The 18,725-nt window shown below is 39.5% G+C and overlaps 1 protein-coding gene across 5 annotated transcripts in view; it reads right to left on the minus strand.

The window, feature by feature from the left end:
- Positions 1-18,725, minus strand: part of RTTN (rotatin) — a 204,391-nt gene that overhangs the window by 18,242 nt on the left and 167,424 nt on the right. For 3 of the 5 annotated variants that reach the window (XM_024236082.3, XM_054538073.2, XM_054538074.2), the window contains 4 exons: positions 9,664-9,769; positions 8,802-8,899; positions 7,489-7,566; positions 3,376-3,502 (listed from right to left, as the gene is read on the minus strand). In XM_024236082.3, the coding sequence (XP_024091850.3) occupies positions 3,376-3,502; positions 7,489-7,566; positions 8,802-8,899; positions 9,664-9,769 (409 nt within the window). Of the gene's footprint in view, positions 1-3,375; positions 3,503-4,174; positions 4,620-6,300; positions 6,973-7,488; positions 7,567-8,801; positions 8,900-9,663; positions 9,770-18,725 lie in introns of those variants that run through there. The other 2 variants (XR_008516017.2, XM_063716951.1) reach the window with 2 other exon arrangements.

Here is an 18,725-nt window from a genome sequence, read left to right on the forward strand (position 1 = left end):
TTGCTCAAGGTCACACAGCTTAGAATGGGAGGAGCCAAAAGTGGCATCTACAGGCTTTCCAGGGTCCAGTGTTTCTCAGGAAATTAAGTAACTGAATGAGACTTATTGAGGGAGAAAAAAAAATTAGAAATACATTTTAATGTTAAATCAATAAGACTGTATTATACGTAAACCTAAGGTATAATTGACTTGTGAAAGTTCATATGAGGAGGCCAACTTAAGTATAAATTGATCAGAATCAAATACATTCTGTAAAAGAAACTCACAAAACATGAGTAAACAAACAAAAGATATACTAGTGGAGCTGGAAAATGCACTGAAAGGAGACATTCCCACCAGACCTAAGGAACGGAGAAAGTTAACAGCACAGAATGAAGGCAAGGACAATCCTGTACGCATATGCTTCAATGACAGTTCAAGTTCAAGAGCTTGAAGGTCTGTTTATATCTCTTTGTGCTGACTGGAGACAACCTGAGTTGGGTATCAAAATGGACAGCTCCAGAGGTGTCAGATTATTCAAAGGAATAAGCCATCATCAGCATCTGGCAGATTATTCAAAGGAATCAGCCATCAACAGCATCTGGCAGTAACTAGATGGGCTGTTAACTGTTTTGAGTTCCAGTCCCTTCTCTGTATAACCTTTGATATCCAGAGACCCCAGTTGCTGGGCTACTGAGTGTAGTTAGAAGAAAGCACAAAAACTTGCTAACTAGTCAAATCCTAAATTTATGACCATAAATTTTAAATGGGTACTTAACACAGCCAGAAATCCTACTTTGCTTCTCTAGTGTGTTTACTTTCCTTCCTCTAAAAACAGCTACTTCACACCTTCTCCTCTTCTCACATCACCTCTACTCCTTGTCTTTGCTCATTCTTAGTGTCAGTGTTCTCTCCTAAATGAAGAAAGCAGAAGTATTCAAAATGGGAATTTTCTCATCATTCCCATCAAGTCTACCAGCCTTCCTAAACCCACATCCTTCCTCTCAGCCTTCCCTCTGCTTCTGTTGTCAGCTGTGCTCTAGCTCGCACCTCTCTTATCCTCTCAGGCTGGGCTCCTACCTGCACTCTTTCCTGCACCTCATTCTCCCAATCCCTTAAGTTAATAAACATGTCCTAACAACATACATTTTTTAAAAAGAGCAAAAACTCCTTCCTTGACTCCACATCTGTCTCTTGCTGCTGCTCCATTTCTTTGTTCTCTTAAGAGTAAAACATTTTGGAAAAGCTGTCTCCTCTACTTCTTCATCTTCTCTCCTCAACTCACACTAAGTAGGTTTCTATTCCGGCACTGCACTAAAATTATCCTCAAGGTCCAAAAGAACATCAGTACTGCTAAGTCCAATGGCCACTGTTTCTATCCTCATTTTAGTAGAATTTTCTATAGCATTCCACACAACTGAGCATGCCCTTCTCTGACTTTCTGTGACTGTGCACTGTTGTCTCATTGGCTGCTCCTTCTCTTTTTTTTTCTGCTGGTTTCTCATCTTTTGATTAACTCCAAATGTAGATGTGCCTCAGAACTTGGTCATGGGTTTCTGCTTCTCCATCTACACATTCTCCCTGGGTAATCGCAAACAGCCACATGGCTTTAAATACAATCTATATGACAACGACTCCTGTGGTAGCCAGCCTCCAAGATGGTCCCAGTGGCCCCTGCCTCTGTACCAGGGTTGGTATGTGTGACCCACAGGAGCTAGGAGTGCTGTTCAGTTACTTCGGAGACTGGATTGTAAGAGACTATAACTTCTGCCCTCAGCCCACTCATTCTGGGTCATTTGAGACAGCCCTAAGTAGCAAGGAATTGAGGCTCCCATAGTCACACTGGATCCTCTATCCCAGTCAACACTTCAGATGATTGCAGAGACTCTGAGCAAGGACCACCCAGATTAGCCATTCCCAGATTCCTGAGCCACAGAAGCCGTGGCATAATGAAATGATTGATGTTTGCAGATGCTAAATTTTAGAGTAATTTCTTTTGTAGCAACAAATAAGTAATAATATTCCTAACATTTTAAATCTTCAAACTTACCTCTACTCTGTTGAATTCAACTCCAGCTTACTATATTCACTTGAGTGAACATCAACACCTCAGACTTAACAAGACCAAACAGAACTCTTGATTCCTACTACTTTCTCACTTCAAGTCTGCTTCTTTTAAATCTTCCCCATTTTAGTAAATGGCACTACTGTGCACTCAGATTCATTTCTCCAAATGAAGTTCACTCCGGACACCTTTTTTTCCTTCCTACCTCCCACGACAGGTATCCTTGACTCTACCTTTGAGCTATATACTGAATCTGTCTACTTCTCTCAATCTCTCCAGCTACCACTCAAGGCCAAGCCACCATTATATCTCCATGACAAGTCTCCCTGCTTCTAGACTTGCTCCCAACCATCCATTCTCCACATACCACCCAGGGTACTTTTTCTTTTCTTTTCTTTTCTTTGTGAGACAGAGTTTCACTCTGCCGCCCAGACTGGAGTATAGTGGCGTGATCTCGGCTCACTGCAACCTCCACTTCCTGGGTTCAAGTGATTCTCCTGCTTCAGCCTCCTGAGTAGCTGGGACTACAGGCATGCACCATCATGCCTGGCTAATTTTTGTCTTTTTAGTAGAGACAGGGTTTCCTCATGTTGGCCAGGCTGGTCTCAAACTCCAGACTTCAAGTGATCCGCCTGCCTGGGTCTCCCAAAGTGCTGGCATTACAGGCATGAGCCACCGCACCCAGCCTAATCCTTCTTAAACACAAATTAAATCATGCCACTCACCAGCTTACAACTGCCAGTGTCATCCTGTTAAACTCACATAAAAATCCAAAATCCCTACTCTGGCCCCTGAGGCCCTACATGACCTGTCCTCCTATCTCATTTCAGATCACTCTCACCAGAACTCACAGTGCATGGCCCACCGCAGGCTCTTGATAAAATGTCTATCAAGTGCATGAGCGAAAGAGGAGCCCTAGTGATATCAAGTATCACCAGACCAACTGTTCTGAGAACTAACTTTCAACATGCCAGTCTCATGCCCTAGAATCTATAAGAAGTTCTAACCTTCACCTGGCTTTTGAGGTCTTACATCATAATTTTTATCCTCTCAATTTTCCTACTAAACTCAATTTCCCATTACCAGATAATCAGACTAGTCCTCCCTCTCTATTCCCTGCACTGCCAATGACTCTCTCATGCCAACAAACACACTAAAATATCTGTCTGCTCTCACAATACCTACGAGAAAGCTTGCCTTTGCCCACCATATCCTCAATAAATCAGAGAAATACTTCAAAATATGTATTAGTTTTTACAGTCCACCTTAACAACATTTATAAACCTAGTATTTTGATATATTATTGAAAGGCAGTATTGGATCCTATTTACCATTTGGAAATTTTGCAGTATAGACACAAAGGAGCTGCAGAGAAATTTGCATCAATGAATCATCCATCAAAATCCAAGGCCAGAGAGAGTGCAACACAGGGACAAGGTGAGCTTCAAGAGCTGCTTCCTGTTGAAGGAAGGGAAAAAGACAGCATTAGTCTGAATATATGAAAATATAACATTAAAATCAAAACAATAACAAAAAGCCACCAACATAAGACACAAGGAGAACCCTGTGGATGGCTTCAGCATCCTGCCCCAGCCCCACTGGGCTCCACACATGGCTGCCCTGACCACGAGCCTGACCAATCTTGACATCAGGATGGTTAAGATGTACCACTAAGGTAGGAAGCATAGAAAATAGCCTTTGTAACATGTAAGTTAAACAGCAAAGTGATATCTCACAACACTGAATAAATTCCTGTAAATGCTATGAAATGGCCAAGAAGTGAGAATTTCTGGTTAAGTAAACATTCTGATCAACTCTGAGTCCTCTTTGGCCACCCTCTCTCCCTCTCCTTCTCTCTCTCTCTCTGTGTGTTTATGTGTGTATATACTCAAAGTAAATTACAGTTTTTGAGTAATTTGAATATATAAAATTCAGTCTAAATATTATGATAAATCAATAAATTCTGAAGTAACTCAGAGTCTTCATTACAAAGATCAGTTACCGTGGGACAATATTGCAGATAAAATACAGCTATTTAAGTGCAGCAATATGTTTCAAATGAACAAGAATTCCGAGGTAACTTGTAGACCCATGTTCATGCACGTGAGCATGCACATAAATACACACACCCTATAAAATTTCACATAGCATCAAGTAGCAGAAGAGGAGAAGTGATTCCCAGTGTTCAACACTCTCTGTAAGCACTGAAGTCATTCCTAGTGCTCTCCCTAAAGTTCTTCCCATGTTCACCACTCTCTGTGGCACACAGCCCTCCATCTGCAGCAGATGACCTTGTTTACTATTTCACAGAGAAGACAGAAATGATTAAGTACAAACTCCTTTATCTGCTCTGCCAATCTGTCCCCATAGTTTATCTGTATTTTCATCCATTCATCCTTTCTGTCTGCCTGGTAGTGACAAAGAGGTGTTCCACTTCTTGCCTGCCAGAGATTGATACATCCATCTGTGTTCTGAAACACAGCTCTTCCCGCCTCCTCAGGGATCTTAATCCACCAGTTAGTTCTCCTCTTGTTATCTCTTAAACAACTCGTCCCCAACTGGCTCATTTCTGTGCCTGTATTCAAGTAGTTTACATGTTAAGAGAAACAAACATACTCATTTCCTTTCACCTTATATGTCCTAAGTTATTAATGCCACTTTTCATGACCAAACTTCTACATTATTATTGCTGTAATTTCCCTGCCTCACATTTAATCTTTAGCTCATTTCCATTTATTTTCTGCCCTGATGATTCTATTGAGGCCACTTCTACTTTTGTGGTTGCCACCAACGCTTAAGCACTGTGGCATTTGCTATATGTCTCTTAATTTCCATGCTGCTGCTCTATCTTGGATCATTTTAGAGTCTGGATATTTGTCCCTGCCCAAATCTCATGTTGAATTGTAATCCCCAGTGCTAGAGGTGAGGCCTGGTGGGAGGTGTTTATATCTTGAGGGCGGATTCCTCGTGGCTTGGTGCTTTCCTCAAGACAGTGAGTGATCTCATGAGATCTGGTCATTTAAAAGTGTGTGGCACCTCCTCGCCAGCTCTCTCACTCTTGCTCTAGTTCTAGTAATGTGATGTGCCTGTTCCCCTTTTGCCTTCTTGTCACGATTGGAAGCTTCCTGAGGCCTCCCCAGAAGCAGATGCCACTGTGCTTCCTGTATACCCTGCAGAACTGTGAGCCAATTAAACCTCTTTTCTTTAATAAATTACCTAGTCTCAGATATTTCTTCATAGCAAGGCAAGAACGGCCTAATGCAATCTCCAAATTCCTTTTCCAGTATTCCCTTCTCATTTGTTTTCTGCCCCCTCTTAAATGTTCCTATTTTCCAAAGATATGACCTTGGTTTTCATTACATACTTTCTTGGGAAATTTCAACAATAGTGAGGACCACAAACACCATCTACACATTGATAACTCCTAATACTCCCAGCTTGTATCACTCCTTAGAGTCCCAGACCCATAAAATCTACAGGCCACAAGCCATTTTTCAACTGGATGCCCCAAAGACTCTTGAGGCTAGCACGTGCAAGCATGAATATCGGGTCTCTCACACCTGCGCTCTGCTCTATCATGCACTCTTAATGCATGATCATTCTACATTCCTCCTCTTCTCAATGCCTCAAATTTACTCCCTACCCTCCTTCTCCTTTCCACCTGCTCAAGTTAAGGTGCCATCATCTCTTGTCTGCACTACGACAGTCCCCTCCATCTAACCTTGTCCACTGTTTAATTCATTTACCTCACAGCCACCATGATCCTTCCAGTATGAAAACCCCTTAATATTATGCATATGCAAACAGCAGGGTGGAGTGGCAGTGGGTGACCTGGTGAATTACCCAATAGTGGCCAACTATTAACAATGAGAACATGCCATACACCTGATAAAAGCTGAAATTGAAATTAACAATCTCTACCTCCGTAATATTATATTCATACTCAAGGATAATCTTAATATTCTTTGGATTTACTTCTTATTAAACAACTTAGAAATACAGAAATGCTTTGACTTATTGAGATATTACACTTTTATAAATGGCTAATGTGATACAAATTGAGCACAATATTTATACCTAGTAGCCAGGTTAGCATTTCATAAATCTTTATAGGTAGATCCCACATGTAAAGTATTCCAGAGTATTTCCCTGAATAAGGTGTCATGAATGAATATTAACTGCACATACACATGAAATTTATATATTTACATTTACACACAAATACTGACTGTACATCCAGTCACAAGCATAATATCATAAGCACGAAGGAATCATTAAGTTTATTAATGGCACTTTTGTTTTGAGAAAAAGTTTATATAAATTCATATATAGGGAATTTTATAAGTATTTATAAATAAATACTTAATTTCCATCAAACTATTTTGAAATATAATGTATCTGGCTTTTTAACATCGCTTAAGGAATAAGTGTGTTCAACATGTCCATTTTCCCCAGATGTGGTATGGTTTTTCCAGTTGTGCTCTTACCACAAGTAAAAGCAAAACAGGTAAAAATTTATAAGGCAATAAAAGCTTCTATAATTTATCTTTGCTTTCTATATTAAAGCTTTAATTTAGTATTTTTTAAAATTTTATTTTCATGGCCAGCTTTTATAAAGAATAATCTAGTATTTCTGCATTAAAGCATTAATCTAGTATTTCAAAAGTGTTGTAAAACTATAGACAAAGCAAATCAGAGTGTTCAAAAGATTATATCCTCTACAGTAGTACTGATACAATGGTTTAAAACATCATCAATGCTCACAGACGAAGCAAAATATCTCAGTGATTTTTAGACAGAAGGGCTGTGTAAATGGTCACAGGGAGTCAGCAGAGCTAGAAGAAACTTCCTCTCGGTGGATGTGGCCACACTAGGTAGCAGCTCTAACTATCTTCTCCTTTGAAGCAGGAAACTCTTCATCTTCTTTCCTTATAGATACAGATAGCTTCAATTATTTCCTTGAAGAGTTGTTTTGACAACCCTTTTTGAAAGAATCTACCTTATAAGACACATCCAGCCATTCATTTCATACCTAAAACATTTAAAATACCTAAGAGTACAGAATGAGGCTGAAGTTTGTGAAGTTAAAGTTTCAACGATAAATCAAAACACTGATATACACAATGTAATCAGTGTTGATGAATAACGATTAGATACACACATTTCTGACAATTAACACTGAGTTTAAGGACCAATCAACTGTGTGTCTAAAAATTTAAAAGTCAGAGCTTTCCATTTTTCCTAATACATTATCTCATATAAAAATTGAACTGCTTAATACCAGTACTCCTATTAAAATTTTGAAGTTTAAGGACCAATCAACTGTGTGTCTAAAAATTTAAAAGTCAGAGCTTTCCATTTTTCCTACTACATTATCTCATATAAAAATTGAACTGCTTAATACCAGTACTCCTATTAAAATTTTGAAAAGTAGCTCTACTTACTTTACATTCCTCATTTTGATAAAGACAGTTTCTTAGGAGCTGCATGGCAATGCTTAACTCTTTAATAACACCATCCTCCTATTTAAACAAAAAGCAGTTGAAAACTGTGAATGCAACAGCATACTTCACTTTTTGTGGATAGTAATTCCCTCCCCTTTGGGTCACAGTACAATGCAGGTGTGCTCTAATCATGCCCGACCACTGTAACTTTGAGGAAACTGACAGGCTAACGATCTCTGAAAGATGACCATATCTCAAGAAGCACATTCACCACGAAAAAGCTATTTCTGTTCTATCAAGCATGGAGGAACTCGGATATATGATAGCCTCCATGTTTCATCTCATTAAAGTGAGGCAGATACTGACAGATTTTCAATCATATCAGGTGTTGGCTGACTTTCTCAATGATGAAGGACCTTTGGCTAGAGAGGAAAAGAGGCAAAAAAAAAAAAAAAAAAAAAAAAAAGAACCGATAAACACACAATCAATCTCCTGCATCAATTACATTATTAAATAAGACTTTGTCTTGGTTTCTTATTAAATGCAGTAGAAACTAGTTATTACATAGAGTGCTGCTATAATGGCCTTACCTACACACATATATTTATATATTTATACTATTCACACACTTTCATTTACTGAATAAGTGGGTGGCAGATCTTGTTAACCACAGTAGTTACTGTTAATCATAGCTATTATATAATAACTATGTTATTTTCAGTTTACCTGAGCATGCAGTTTCAACATGAGTCCAGCAGACTCAATGCTAGAGGAGATATTCAGAAGGCACAGGAGGAGATAAACAGAGATGAGGCATACCAGCTCTGCAACCACCCAGATTTGGGGCAAATATTAGCTCCATCAATTACCAGTTGTGTGACTATGCTGTAATGAGTGTTTGTTCATGAGATAATAAATATGAAATGTTTCAATAGTGGCTGACATATAGAAATCTCTTAATAAATTATAGTTGTTATAGATCTCATTCCTAGTTAACCTATGCTTGTTTTGAGATAAAGATTTTCTTTTTGTAGTATAAAAAATTTATCTGGCATAGTATCATGTATATGTGGATATTTCCAATGTTTATAATAACAACAGTACATAATAGACAGACGTTGCCTAAAGATCTTCAAGTAAGAATTAAGACCAAAAAAAGCCAACAATCTGCTAATGTAGTAGTCTCATTAATTTATCCATCTGTACCTTTCTTCTAAATGAGACACTCATTTCAAGCTCATGCTCATTTCTAGGCACAAGAGGACTGGAGAATGGTGTCTATATATAGCCATTCATTTTTCCCAGAATGTTACCTTTTTTTTCAATGCTGCTTTCCCAGGCCTCAGAGAATCTAGGTTCAGTTGTGCATTTACGTGTTTCATCTGCTCCATGCAATTGTCTATAAGATTGGCTGAAAGACAAAATCTGCAGTAGTCAAAAGGATATTCTATTTCCAAGTAAGTTAAAACCACATATACCAATCAGATTCTCAAAAAGGTAACATTTTCTGTTTATGACCCACTTCATTTTAGAATTTTCAGTCAGAGATTAATGAATCAGAGGGGGGAAAAGTAAGAGGACTAAAATGCTGAAGGCCACTTGTTTTCAGTTTTTAGCAAGATACTACCCAAGTCCAATTTACAACTTGAGGAATACATCAGTTGTTTTAGTAGCAAATCACAATTGATATTAATGGACCTGATGTTGCCATTATTCTCTTTTAATTCTCAGATCTATATTCTCCGATTCCCAAATGAGAAATTACAACACTCAAGAGAGAAATTTATACGAAAATATGGAATCATCTGTTGCTGTTTTTACCATCAAAACTATGTGGGTTTTGTTCAGGTATGCACTGAGTGCTTTGGATAGTAATATTTAATTATAATGAAACTCAATGTGTTAACTTTTAGCTTCTCTAATATTTACATATAGGTTCTTTAGAGCAAGAACCATCACATATTAAACAAACAAAAACGAACTATGTCTAATCTTTTTATTTGAAAAGTAATGCATATTTACTGCTTCTGTATGGAAAAAAAATTATTTTTAGTGACACTGAGATTATACTATACGTTTTTTACATTTTGAGTCCAAAGAAAATTAACTTGAACAAGCAACAAAACATATGAATTGATAATGCCATCAAAACAGCTGATGTGTCATGTGGCTCACCTTTCAAAGCATGTTTCTGTGCTCTTCTACTGACAGCCAGAAGTGACATCAATGCATTTGCAGCTACTCTTTTCAGGATATCTTTGGAGGATTTCCCTTCATAGCACTGCAGAGAATACAAATCAAACTGCCTTGAAGAAATATTTAATCTGGAGCAAAACTGTTGTGAATAAAGAACATTTTCTACTTAAAAGATATTGTTAGGTTTCAACTATCATGTGAAATACACTGGATTTTGATAAGTCATTAATATTTGAGAATGTTCTGTGTGGATAAGACTGTATAAGTTGTTTATAATATGGAAAAGAACAACAATCATTCTCAAAGACTCATCATCTACAGAAAAAAGCTTTATTTAGCTTTCACATAGCAAGCTCATATACTTACTCAAATTCACCAGAGCATATTGTATATATATGTGTGTACCTTATTAAAATGGGTCCTTGTAAAACTGCTGAACAGGAGAACTGTCATCAATTTCCTCCTTTCTCCTTCTGGGGACACATTCCCCTCTCTCCATTTCTATCTAAACTACCCCTATATCTCAGGTGATTTGGTTCTTTCCATCTGTCATTTCTATGGTAACATGCACCTGTCACATAACAGTTTCTCAAAAAATAGTGCATAACTTTTTTGACTTTCAGAGAAATGGAAAATCATTTGTAATTCCGAAACTACTATTTCTGTATATTTCCTTTATACATTTAAATTTATGAGTTAGAAATTTTTCACTTAAAATTTTCTAATATGTACAAAAGGAGACACAATAACAGATTCCATACATTTTTATTAAAAAACAAAACAAAACAAAACTAGAAATTTCTGCTCCAAGATGGCCAACTAGATACAGCCAGGAGGAACATCTCCCACTGAGGGACTGGGACATCAGAAGACTGGCACACTCCTAGCAGATCTTCAGAGGGAGGGCATTGAGAGCAGATGGAGGGAAAAGACAGAGCTGGGGCTGAAGTGGGAGGAAGCTGGGGACCCTGCTCGGGGCTACCAAGCACCACAACTTGTTCCTGGCCCCCAACAACTCCTGCAGAGGGGGAAGTTGAAAAGGCAAGGAACAAAATTCGCTCTCCCCACAGGCCTCTGGAACCCTGGTGGGAAGGGACCCCTGGACCACCATGGACATTTGAGTTGTCAGGGAAAGCTGCTTAGGGAAGCGGTAGAAGCAGAACTCCAGCTAAGGCAGAGCCCACAGAGTTTGGTATGGGAATGTCTATCGCGGAGCACGGCCAAGGATGCCCATCCCCTTAGGCTAGATTTGCTCCCATAGGAGACTTTATCCCTAGGGAAACTGTGGGACCTCAACTCTGCAGGGTGGTCTTGCCCATGAGATGGAGCCAGTCTGGGCCACCCTTTGGTCTGCTGGCTTCTCCCAGAGTCGGAGCCTAGCCACACCTGCTTGGAGTGAAGCTCCCAGGTACAGGCCCACACGGTAGCTCCTGCACTGGCAGACTGTGCCTGACTAGCAGAGTGCTCCAGCAGAGTGACCCCAGTGGACAAGCACCAGCATTCTTCCCCCACTGCAGCCTCCTTCACACTGCCTTGCCTGCAGGCACTCACCCATCTCATATGCAATGACACACATAGGCTCAAAATAAAGAGATGGAAAAAGGCTACCAAGCAATGAAAAACAGAAAAAAGCAGGGATTGCAATTCTAATTTCAGACAAAATAGACTTTAAACCAACAAAGATAAAAAAAGACAAAGAAGGGCATTAGAAATAGTAAAGGACTCAATTCCACAAGGCAACCTAGCTATCCTAAATATATATGCACTAAACACAGAAGCATCCAGATTCATAAAGCAAGTTCTTAAGAGATCTTCAAAGAGACTTAGACTCCCATAGGGTAACGTGGGAGACTTCAACACCCCACTGACAGTATCAGACAGATAATCCAGGCAAAAAATTAACAAAGATATTCAAGACCTGAACTCAACACTGGACCAAATGGATCTGATAGACATCTACAGAACTCCCCACCAGAATACAACAGAGTATACATTTTTCTCATTGCCACATGGCACATACTCTGAAATCAACCACACAATCAGACAAAAAACAAATTTCAGCAAATTCAAAAAAATCAAAATTATACTGATATGGTTTGGATCTGTGTCCCCACCCAAATCTCATGTTCAACTATAATCCCTAACGTTGGGGACTGGATCATTGGGGTAGATCCTCCATGAATGGTTTAGCACCATCCCTTTGGTTCTGTTCCTGTAACAGAGTTCTCATGAGATCTGGTTGTTTAAAAGTGTGTGGCATCTTGCCCCTCTCTCTTCCTCCTGCTCCCACCATGTGAGATGCCTCGCTCCCCCTTCTGCCATAACTGAAGGTTTCCTGAGGCCTTCTCAGAAGCTGAGTAGATGCCAGCATTATGCTTCCTGTACAGCCTGTGGAACCGTGAGCCAATTAAACCTCTTTTCTTTATAAATTACTCAGTGTCAGGTATTTCTTTATAGCAATGTAAGAATGGTCTAATACATACACCATCCACACTCTCAGACCATAGCACAATAAAAACAGAATTCAATACAAAGAAAATTGCACAAAACCATTCATTTACATTGAAATTAAGCATCCTGCTCCTGAATAACTTTTGGGCAAATAATGAAATTAAGGCAAAAATCAGTAAGTTCTTTGAAACTAATGAGAACAATGATAACATACCAGAATCTCTGGGACATAGCTAAGGTAGTGTTAACAGAAAAATTTGGAGCACTAAATGCCCATATTGAAAAGTTAGAAAGATCTCAAGTTAGCACCTAACATCACAACTAAAATAACTAGAGAAGAAAGAGCAAACCAACCCCAAAGCTAGTAGAACACAAGAAAGAATCAGAGCTGAAGGAGACTGAGACATGAAAAACCATTCAAAAGACCAATGAAGTGAGGAGCTGGTTTTTTGAAAAAAAAAATATATATATATATGGACCACTAGCTAGACTAATGAAGAAAAGAGAAAAGATCCAAATAAACATAATGAGAAATGACAAACGGGATATTACCACTGACCCCACAGAAATAACCATCAGAGACTATTATGAACACTTCTATGCACACAAACTAAAAATCCAGAAGTGGATAAATTCCTGGCCACATATATCCTCCCAAGACTGAACCAGGAAGAAATTGAATCCTTGAACAGACCAATAATGAGCTCTAAAATGGAATCAGAAATAAATAGCCCGCACACCATAAAAGCCATGGATCAGATGGATTGACAGCCGAATTCTACCAGATCTATAAAGAAGAGCTGACACCATTCTTACTGACACTGTTCCCCAAAAAAATGAGAAGTAGGAACTCCTCCTCAACTCATTCTATGAGGCTAGCATCATCCTGACACCAAAACTGGCAGAGACACAACAACAAAAAAAAGGTCAATATCCTTGATGAACAGCAATGCAAAAACCCTCAACAACATACTAGCAAACTGAATCCAGCAGCACATCCAAAAGCTAATCCACTACGAACAAGAAGGCTTTATCCCTAGGATGCAAGGTTGGTTCAACATATGTGCAAACAAATAAACATGATTCATCACATAAACAGAACTAGAAAGAAAAATAACATGATTATCTCAACAGAGGCTTTCAGTAATATTCAACATCTTTTCATATTAAAAACTCCTAACAAATTAGGTATTGAAGTAACATATATTAAAATAACGAGAGCCATCTATGACAAACCTGCTGTCTACATCATACTGAATGGGCAAAAGCTAGAAGCATTCCCCTTGAAAACTGGCACAAGACAAGGATGCCCTCTCTCACCACTCCTATTCAACACAGTACTGGAAATTCTGGCCAGGGCAATCAGGCAAGAGAAGGAAATAAAGGGCATCCAAATAGGAAGAGAGGAAGTCAAATTATCCCTGTTTGCAGATGACATGATCCTATATCTAGAAAACCCCATCGTCTCAGCCCAAAAGCTCCTTAAGCTGATAAACAATTTTAGCCAAGTCTCAGGATACAAAATCAATGTGCAAAAGTTACTAACATTCCTATATACCAACAATCAAGCCAAGAGGCAAATCAGGAATGCAATCCCATTCACAACTGCCACCAAAACAAAACAAAACAAAAGTAAAATAAAATGCAATACCTAGGAATACAGCTAACCAGGGAGGTGAAAGATCTCTACAAGGAGAAATACAAAACACTGCTGAAAGAAATCAGTGGTGACACAAATGAATGGAAAAACATTCCATGAACGTGGCTAGGAAGAATCAACATCGCTAAAATGGCCATACTGCCCAAAGCAATTTGTAGATTCAATACTATCCCTATCGAACCACCAATCACATTCTTCATAGAACTAGAAAAAACTTTTAAAATTCATATGGAACCAAAAAAGAGCCCAAAACACCAAGGCAATTCTAAGCAAAAAGAAAAAACCTGGAGGCATCAAGCTACTTGACTTCAAACTATACTACAGGGCTATAGTAACCAAAGCATGGTAATGGTATAAAAAATAAACACATTGACCAATGGAACAGAATACAGAGCCTAGAAATAAGAGTGTACACCTAGAACCATCTGACCTTAGACAAAGCTGACAAAAACAAACAATGGGGAAAGAACTCCCTATTCGATAAATGGTGCTGGGATAACTAATTATATACATACATTGAAACTGGACCCCTTCCTTATATATATACAAAAATAAACTGAAGATGGATTAAAGACTTAAATATAAACCCCAAAACTATTAAAACGCTGGAAGACAACCTAGGCAATACCATTCTGGACACAGAAACTGGCAGAGATTTCATGATGAAAATGCGAAAAGCAATTGCAGCAAAAGCAAAAATTGACAAATGAAATCTAATTAAACTAAAGCGTGTCTGCACAGCAAAAAACTATCAACAGAGTAAACAGACAACCTACAGAATCGGAGAAAATATCTGCAAACTATGCATATGACAAACGTCTAATATTCAGCAACTATAAGGAACTTAAATTTACAAGAAAAAAACAACCCCTTAAGAAGTGGGCAAAGGACATGAACAGACACTTCTCAAAAGAAGACATACACATTGCCAACAAACATATTGAAAAAAGCTCAACATCACTGATCATTAGAGAAATGCAAATCAAAACCACAGTAAGATACCATCTCACACCAGTCAGAATGGCTACTAAGAAGTCAAAAACTAACACACGCTGATGAGGTTGTGGAGAAAAGGGAATGCTTATACACAGTTAGTGGGAGTGCAAATTAGTTCAACCATTGTGGAAGGCAGTGTGGTGATTCCTCAACAAGCTAAAAACAGGACTGCAATTCAACCCTATAATCTCATTACAGGGTATACGCCCAAAGGAATATAAATCATTCTATCATAAAGACACATGAATACAAATGTTCACTGCAGCACTATCTGCAATAGTAAAGACATGGAATCAACTTAAATGCCCATCAATGGAAAACTGGATAAAGAAAATGTGGCACATATACACCACAGAATACTATGCAGCCATGAAAAAGAGTGAGATCATGTCCTCTGCATGAACATGGTTGGAGCTCGAGGCCATGATCCTTAGGAAACAATGCAGAAACAGAAAACCAAATACTGCTTGTTCTCACTTATAAGTGGGAGCTAAATGATGAGAGCACTGGGACACAAAGAGGGGAACAATAGACAATGGGGCCTACCAGTGGGTAAAGGGTAGCAGGAGGGAGAAGATCAGAAAAAATAACTGTTGGGTACTAGGCTTAGTACCTGGGTGATGAAATAATCTATACACCAAACCCCCATGATACAAGTTACCTATATAACAAACCTACACATGTACCCCGAACCTAAAAGTTAAAAAAGAATCAGCTAGGTGAGTGCAGCAAGGTGGCAGAATAGAAGCCTATACTGTCTGTCCTCCCCCGACAGGAACACCAAATTTTAACAGCTATATGCACACAGAAAAGCACCGTCACAAGAACCAAAAATCAGGTGAGCAATCACAGTACCTGGTTTTAATGTGTACGGCTGAAAGAGGAACTGAAAAGTGTCGGAGATACAGTCTTGAATCACCACTCCTCCCCTATCTATCAGCAGCAGCTGCCTGGTATGGCGAGCTAACTTGCACACTTGGAGGAGGGAGAGAGCAGCAACTGGGGGACTTCACATTGAATTCAGTGCTGCTCTGTCACAATGGAGAGCAAAGCTGTGCTGGGCTCAGCCAATAATCATGCATGGAGAGATCATTTAGATCAACTGCCCAAACCAGCAGTCAGAAGGGGAGTTTCTTGGCAAGCCTTGCCACCGTAAAGCCAGTGCTCTGGGGTCCTAGGTAAACTTGAAAGGCAGTCTTGGACACAAGGCCTGCAATTCCTAGGCAACTCCTAGTGTTCGGCTGGGCTTAGAGCCAGCGGACTATGGTGGCATGTGACACAGGGAGACAACAGCCAGGGCAGCTAAGGGAGGCCTTACACCATTACTCCCTCAATCCCAGGCAGTGTGGCTTGCAGCAACAAAAGTGACTCCTTCCTTCTACTTGAGGAGGAGAGTAAACAAGACTGTCTTGCATCTTAGATACCAGCTCAGTCACAATAGAACAGGGCACTGGGCAGAGTCGTGAGACCCCCATTCCAGGCCCTAGCTCCTAGATGACACTTCTAGACAAAATGTGGGCCAAGGGAACCCACTGCCTTGAAGAGAAGAAACCAGTCCTGGCAGGATTCATTACCTGCTGACTGAAGAGCCCTCAGGCCCTGAATAACCAGCAGCAATATCCAAATAGTACACCACAGGCCTTGGGCTCTGGGACGTGCTGACTTTAGGTATGACCCAGCACATTTCGCAGCTGTGGTGGCTACAACAAAAGACTCCTTCTGTTTGAGAAAAGCAGAAGGGAAAGTAAAGGGGACTTTGTCTTGCATCATAGGTATCAGCTCAGCCACAGTGGGTAGAGCAACAAGTAGGCTCTTGGGCTCCCTGAATCCAGGCCGAGGCTCTTGGACAGTATTTCTGGACCATCTCTGGGCCAGAGGGGAACGGACTGTCCTGAAGGGTGAGCCCCAGGTCTGGCAGCATTCATCACAGAATGATAGAAGTGCCCTTGGGCTCTAAGTGAACACTGGCAGCAGCCTGGTAGAACTCCCATGGGACCGTGGTATTGGTGGCCAAAAGGAGAGTCTCCTTTTCCTGTGGAAAGGGGAGAGAAGAGCAGAAAGGACCCAGGATTGTGGTTTGAGTGCCAGGTTAGTTGCACTAGAATAGAACATCAGGTAAAATTCTAAGGTTTTTGACTCTAATCCCTGGCTCACAGATAGCATCTCTGGACCTGCTCAGGGTCTGGGGGAACTTACTGCTCTGCAGGGAAGGACAGAAACCTGGCTGGCTTTGTCACCTACTGATTATGAAGTCCTAGGGCCTTGAGTGAATACAGGTAAGCAGGTAGCAACTGCAGTGGGCTTGAGAGAAACCCAGTGTTGTGTTGACATCAGGACTAATCCAGCGCAGTTCCAGTGGTGGTAGCCACAGGGATGCTAATATCACCACACCCCCAGTTCCAGGCTGCTCAGTATATAGAGAGAGACTCTGTTCGTTTGGGAGAAAGTAAGGTAAAAGAACAAGAGTCTCTGCCTGGTAATCTGGAGAATTCTCCCAGATCTTATCCAAGACCACCAAGGCAGTACCTCCGCAAGTCTGCAAGAAACGAAGTGTTATTGGGCTTAAGGTCCAATTCCCTTGGAATGCCTGGAAAGCCTACTCAAGGAGGACACACACAAACAAGCCCAGACTGCAAAGACTAAAACAAATACCTAACTCTTCAATGCCCAGATACTGACAAACATCTACAAGCCTCAAGATCATCCAGGAAAAAATGACCCCACCAAATGAACTAAAATAAGGCATCAGAGACCAAGCCTAGAGAAACAGAGATATGTGAACTTTCACACAGAGAATTCAAAATTGCTGTGTTAGGGGAACTCAAAGAAATTCAAAATAAGAGAAGGAATTCAGAATTTTATCAGAAAAATTTAACAGAGAGATTTAAATAATTAAGAAGAATGAAACAGAAATTCTAGTGTTGAAAAATTCAATTGGCATGCTGACAAATACATCAGTCTCATAATAGTAGAGCTGACCAAGTAAAAGAAAGAATTAGTAAGCTTGAAGGCAAGCTATTTGAAAATACACAGTCAGAGGAAGGAGACACAAGAAAAGAGAATAAAGAAGAATGAAGCATGCCTATAAAACCTAAAAAATAACCTCGAAAGGGCAAAGTTAAGAGAAAGAGATAGTGGTAGAAAGTTTATTCAAAGGGATAATATCAGAGAACTTCCAAAACCTAGAGAAAGATCAGTATTCAAGTACAAGAAGGTTAGAGAACACCAAGCAGATTTAACCCAAAGAAGACATTTAAGATATTTCATAATCAAACTCCTAAAGGTCAAGGATAAAGAAAAGATCCTAAAAGCAGCAAGAGAAAAGAAACAACATACAATGGACCTCCAATATATCTGGAAATGTTACAGGTCACGAGAGAGTAGCATGACATATTTCAAGTGCTGAAGGGAAAAAAAAAATAAAACAAAACAACAAAAAAACTTTACCCTAGAATAGTACATACGGCAAAACTATCCTTCAAGTATGAAGAGAAATAAAAACCTTAGACAAACAAAAGCTGAAGGATTTCAACAACACCAGACCTGTCCTACAAGAAATAGTAAAGTGAGTTCTTCAATCTGAAATAAAAGGATGTTAGTGAGCAAGAAGAAATCACCCGATGGTACAAAATTCACTGGTAATATAAGCACACAGAAAAACAGAGACTATTGTAACACTGTAATGGTGTTGTGTAAACTACTCTTATCTTAAGTAGAGAGTCTAAATTATGAACCAATCGAAAATAATAACTACAGCAACTTTTTAAGACAAAGACAGTACAATAAGACATAAAGAGAAACAACTAAAAGTTAGAAAGCAGAGGAGATAAAGTTAAAGTGTAGAGTTTTTACTAGTTTTCTTTTGCGTGTGTGTTTGTTCATGCCATCAGTATTAAGTTGTCATTAGTTTAAAATAATGGGCTATAAGAAGGTA

Source organism: Pongo abelii, chromosome 17 (genome assembly GCF_028885655.2).
Source record: "Pongo abelii isolate AG06213 chromosome 17, NHGRI_mPonAbe1-v2.0_pri, whole genome shotgun sequence".
NCBI classification, from domain to species: domain Eukaryota; kingdom Metazoa; phylum Chordata; class Mammalia; order Primates; family Hominidae; genus Pongo; species Pongo abelii.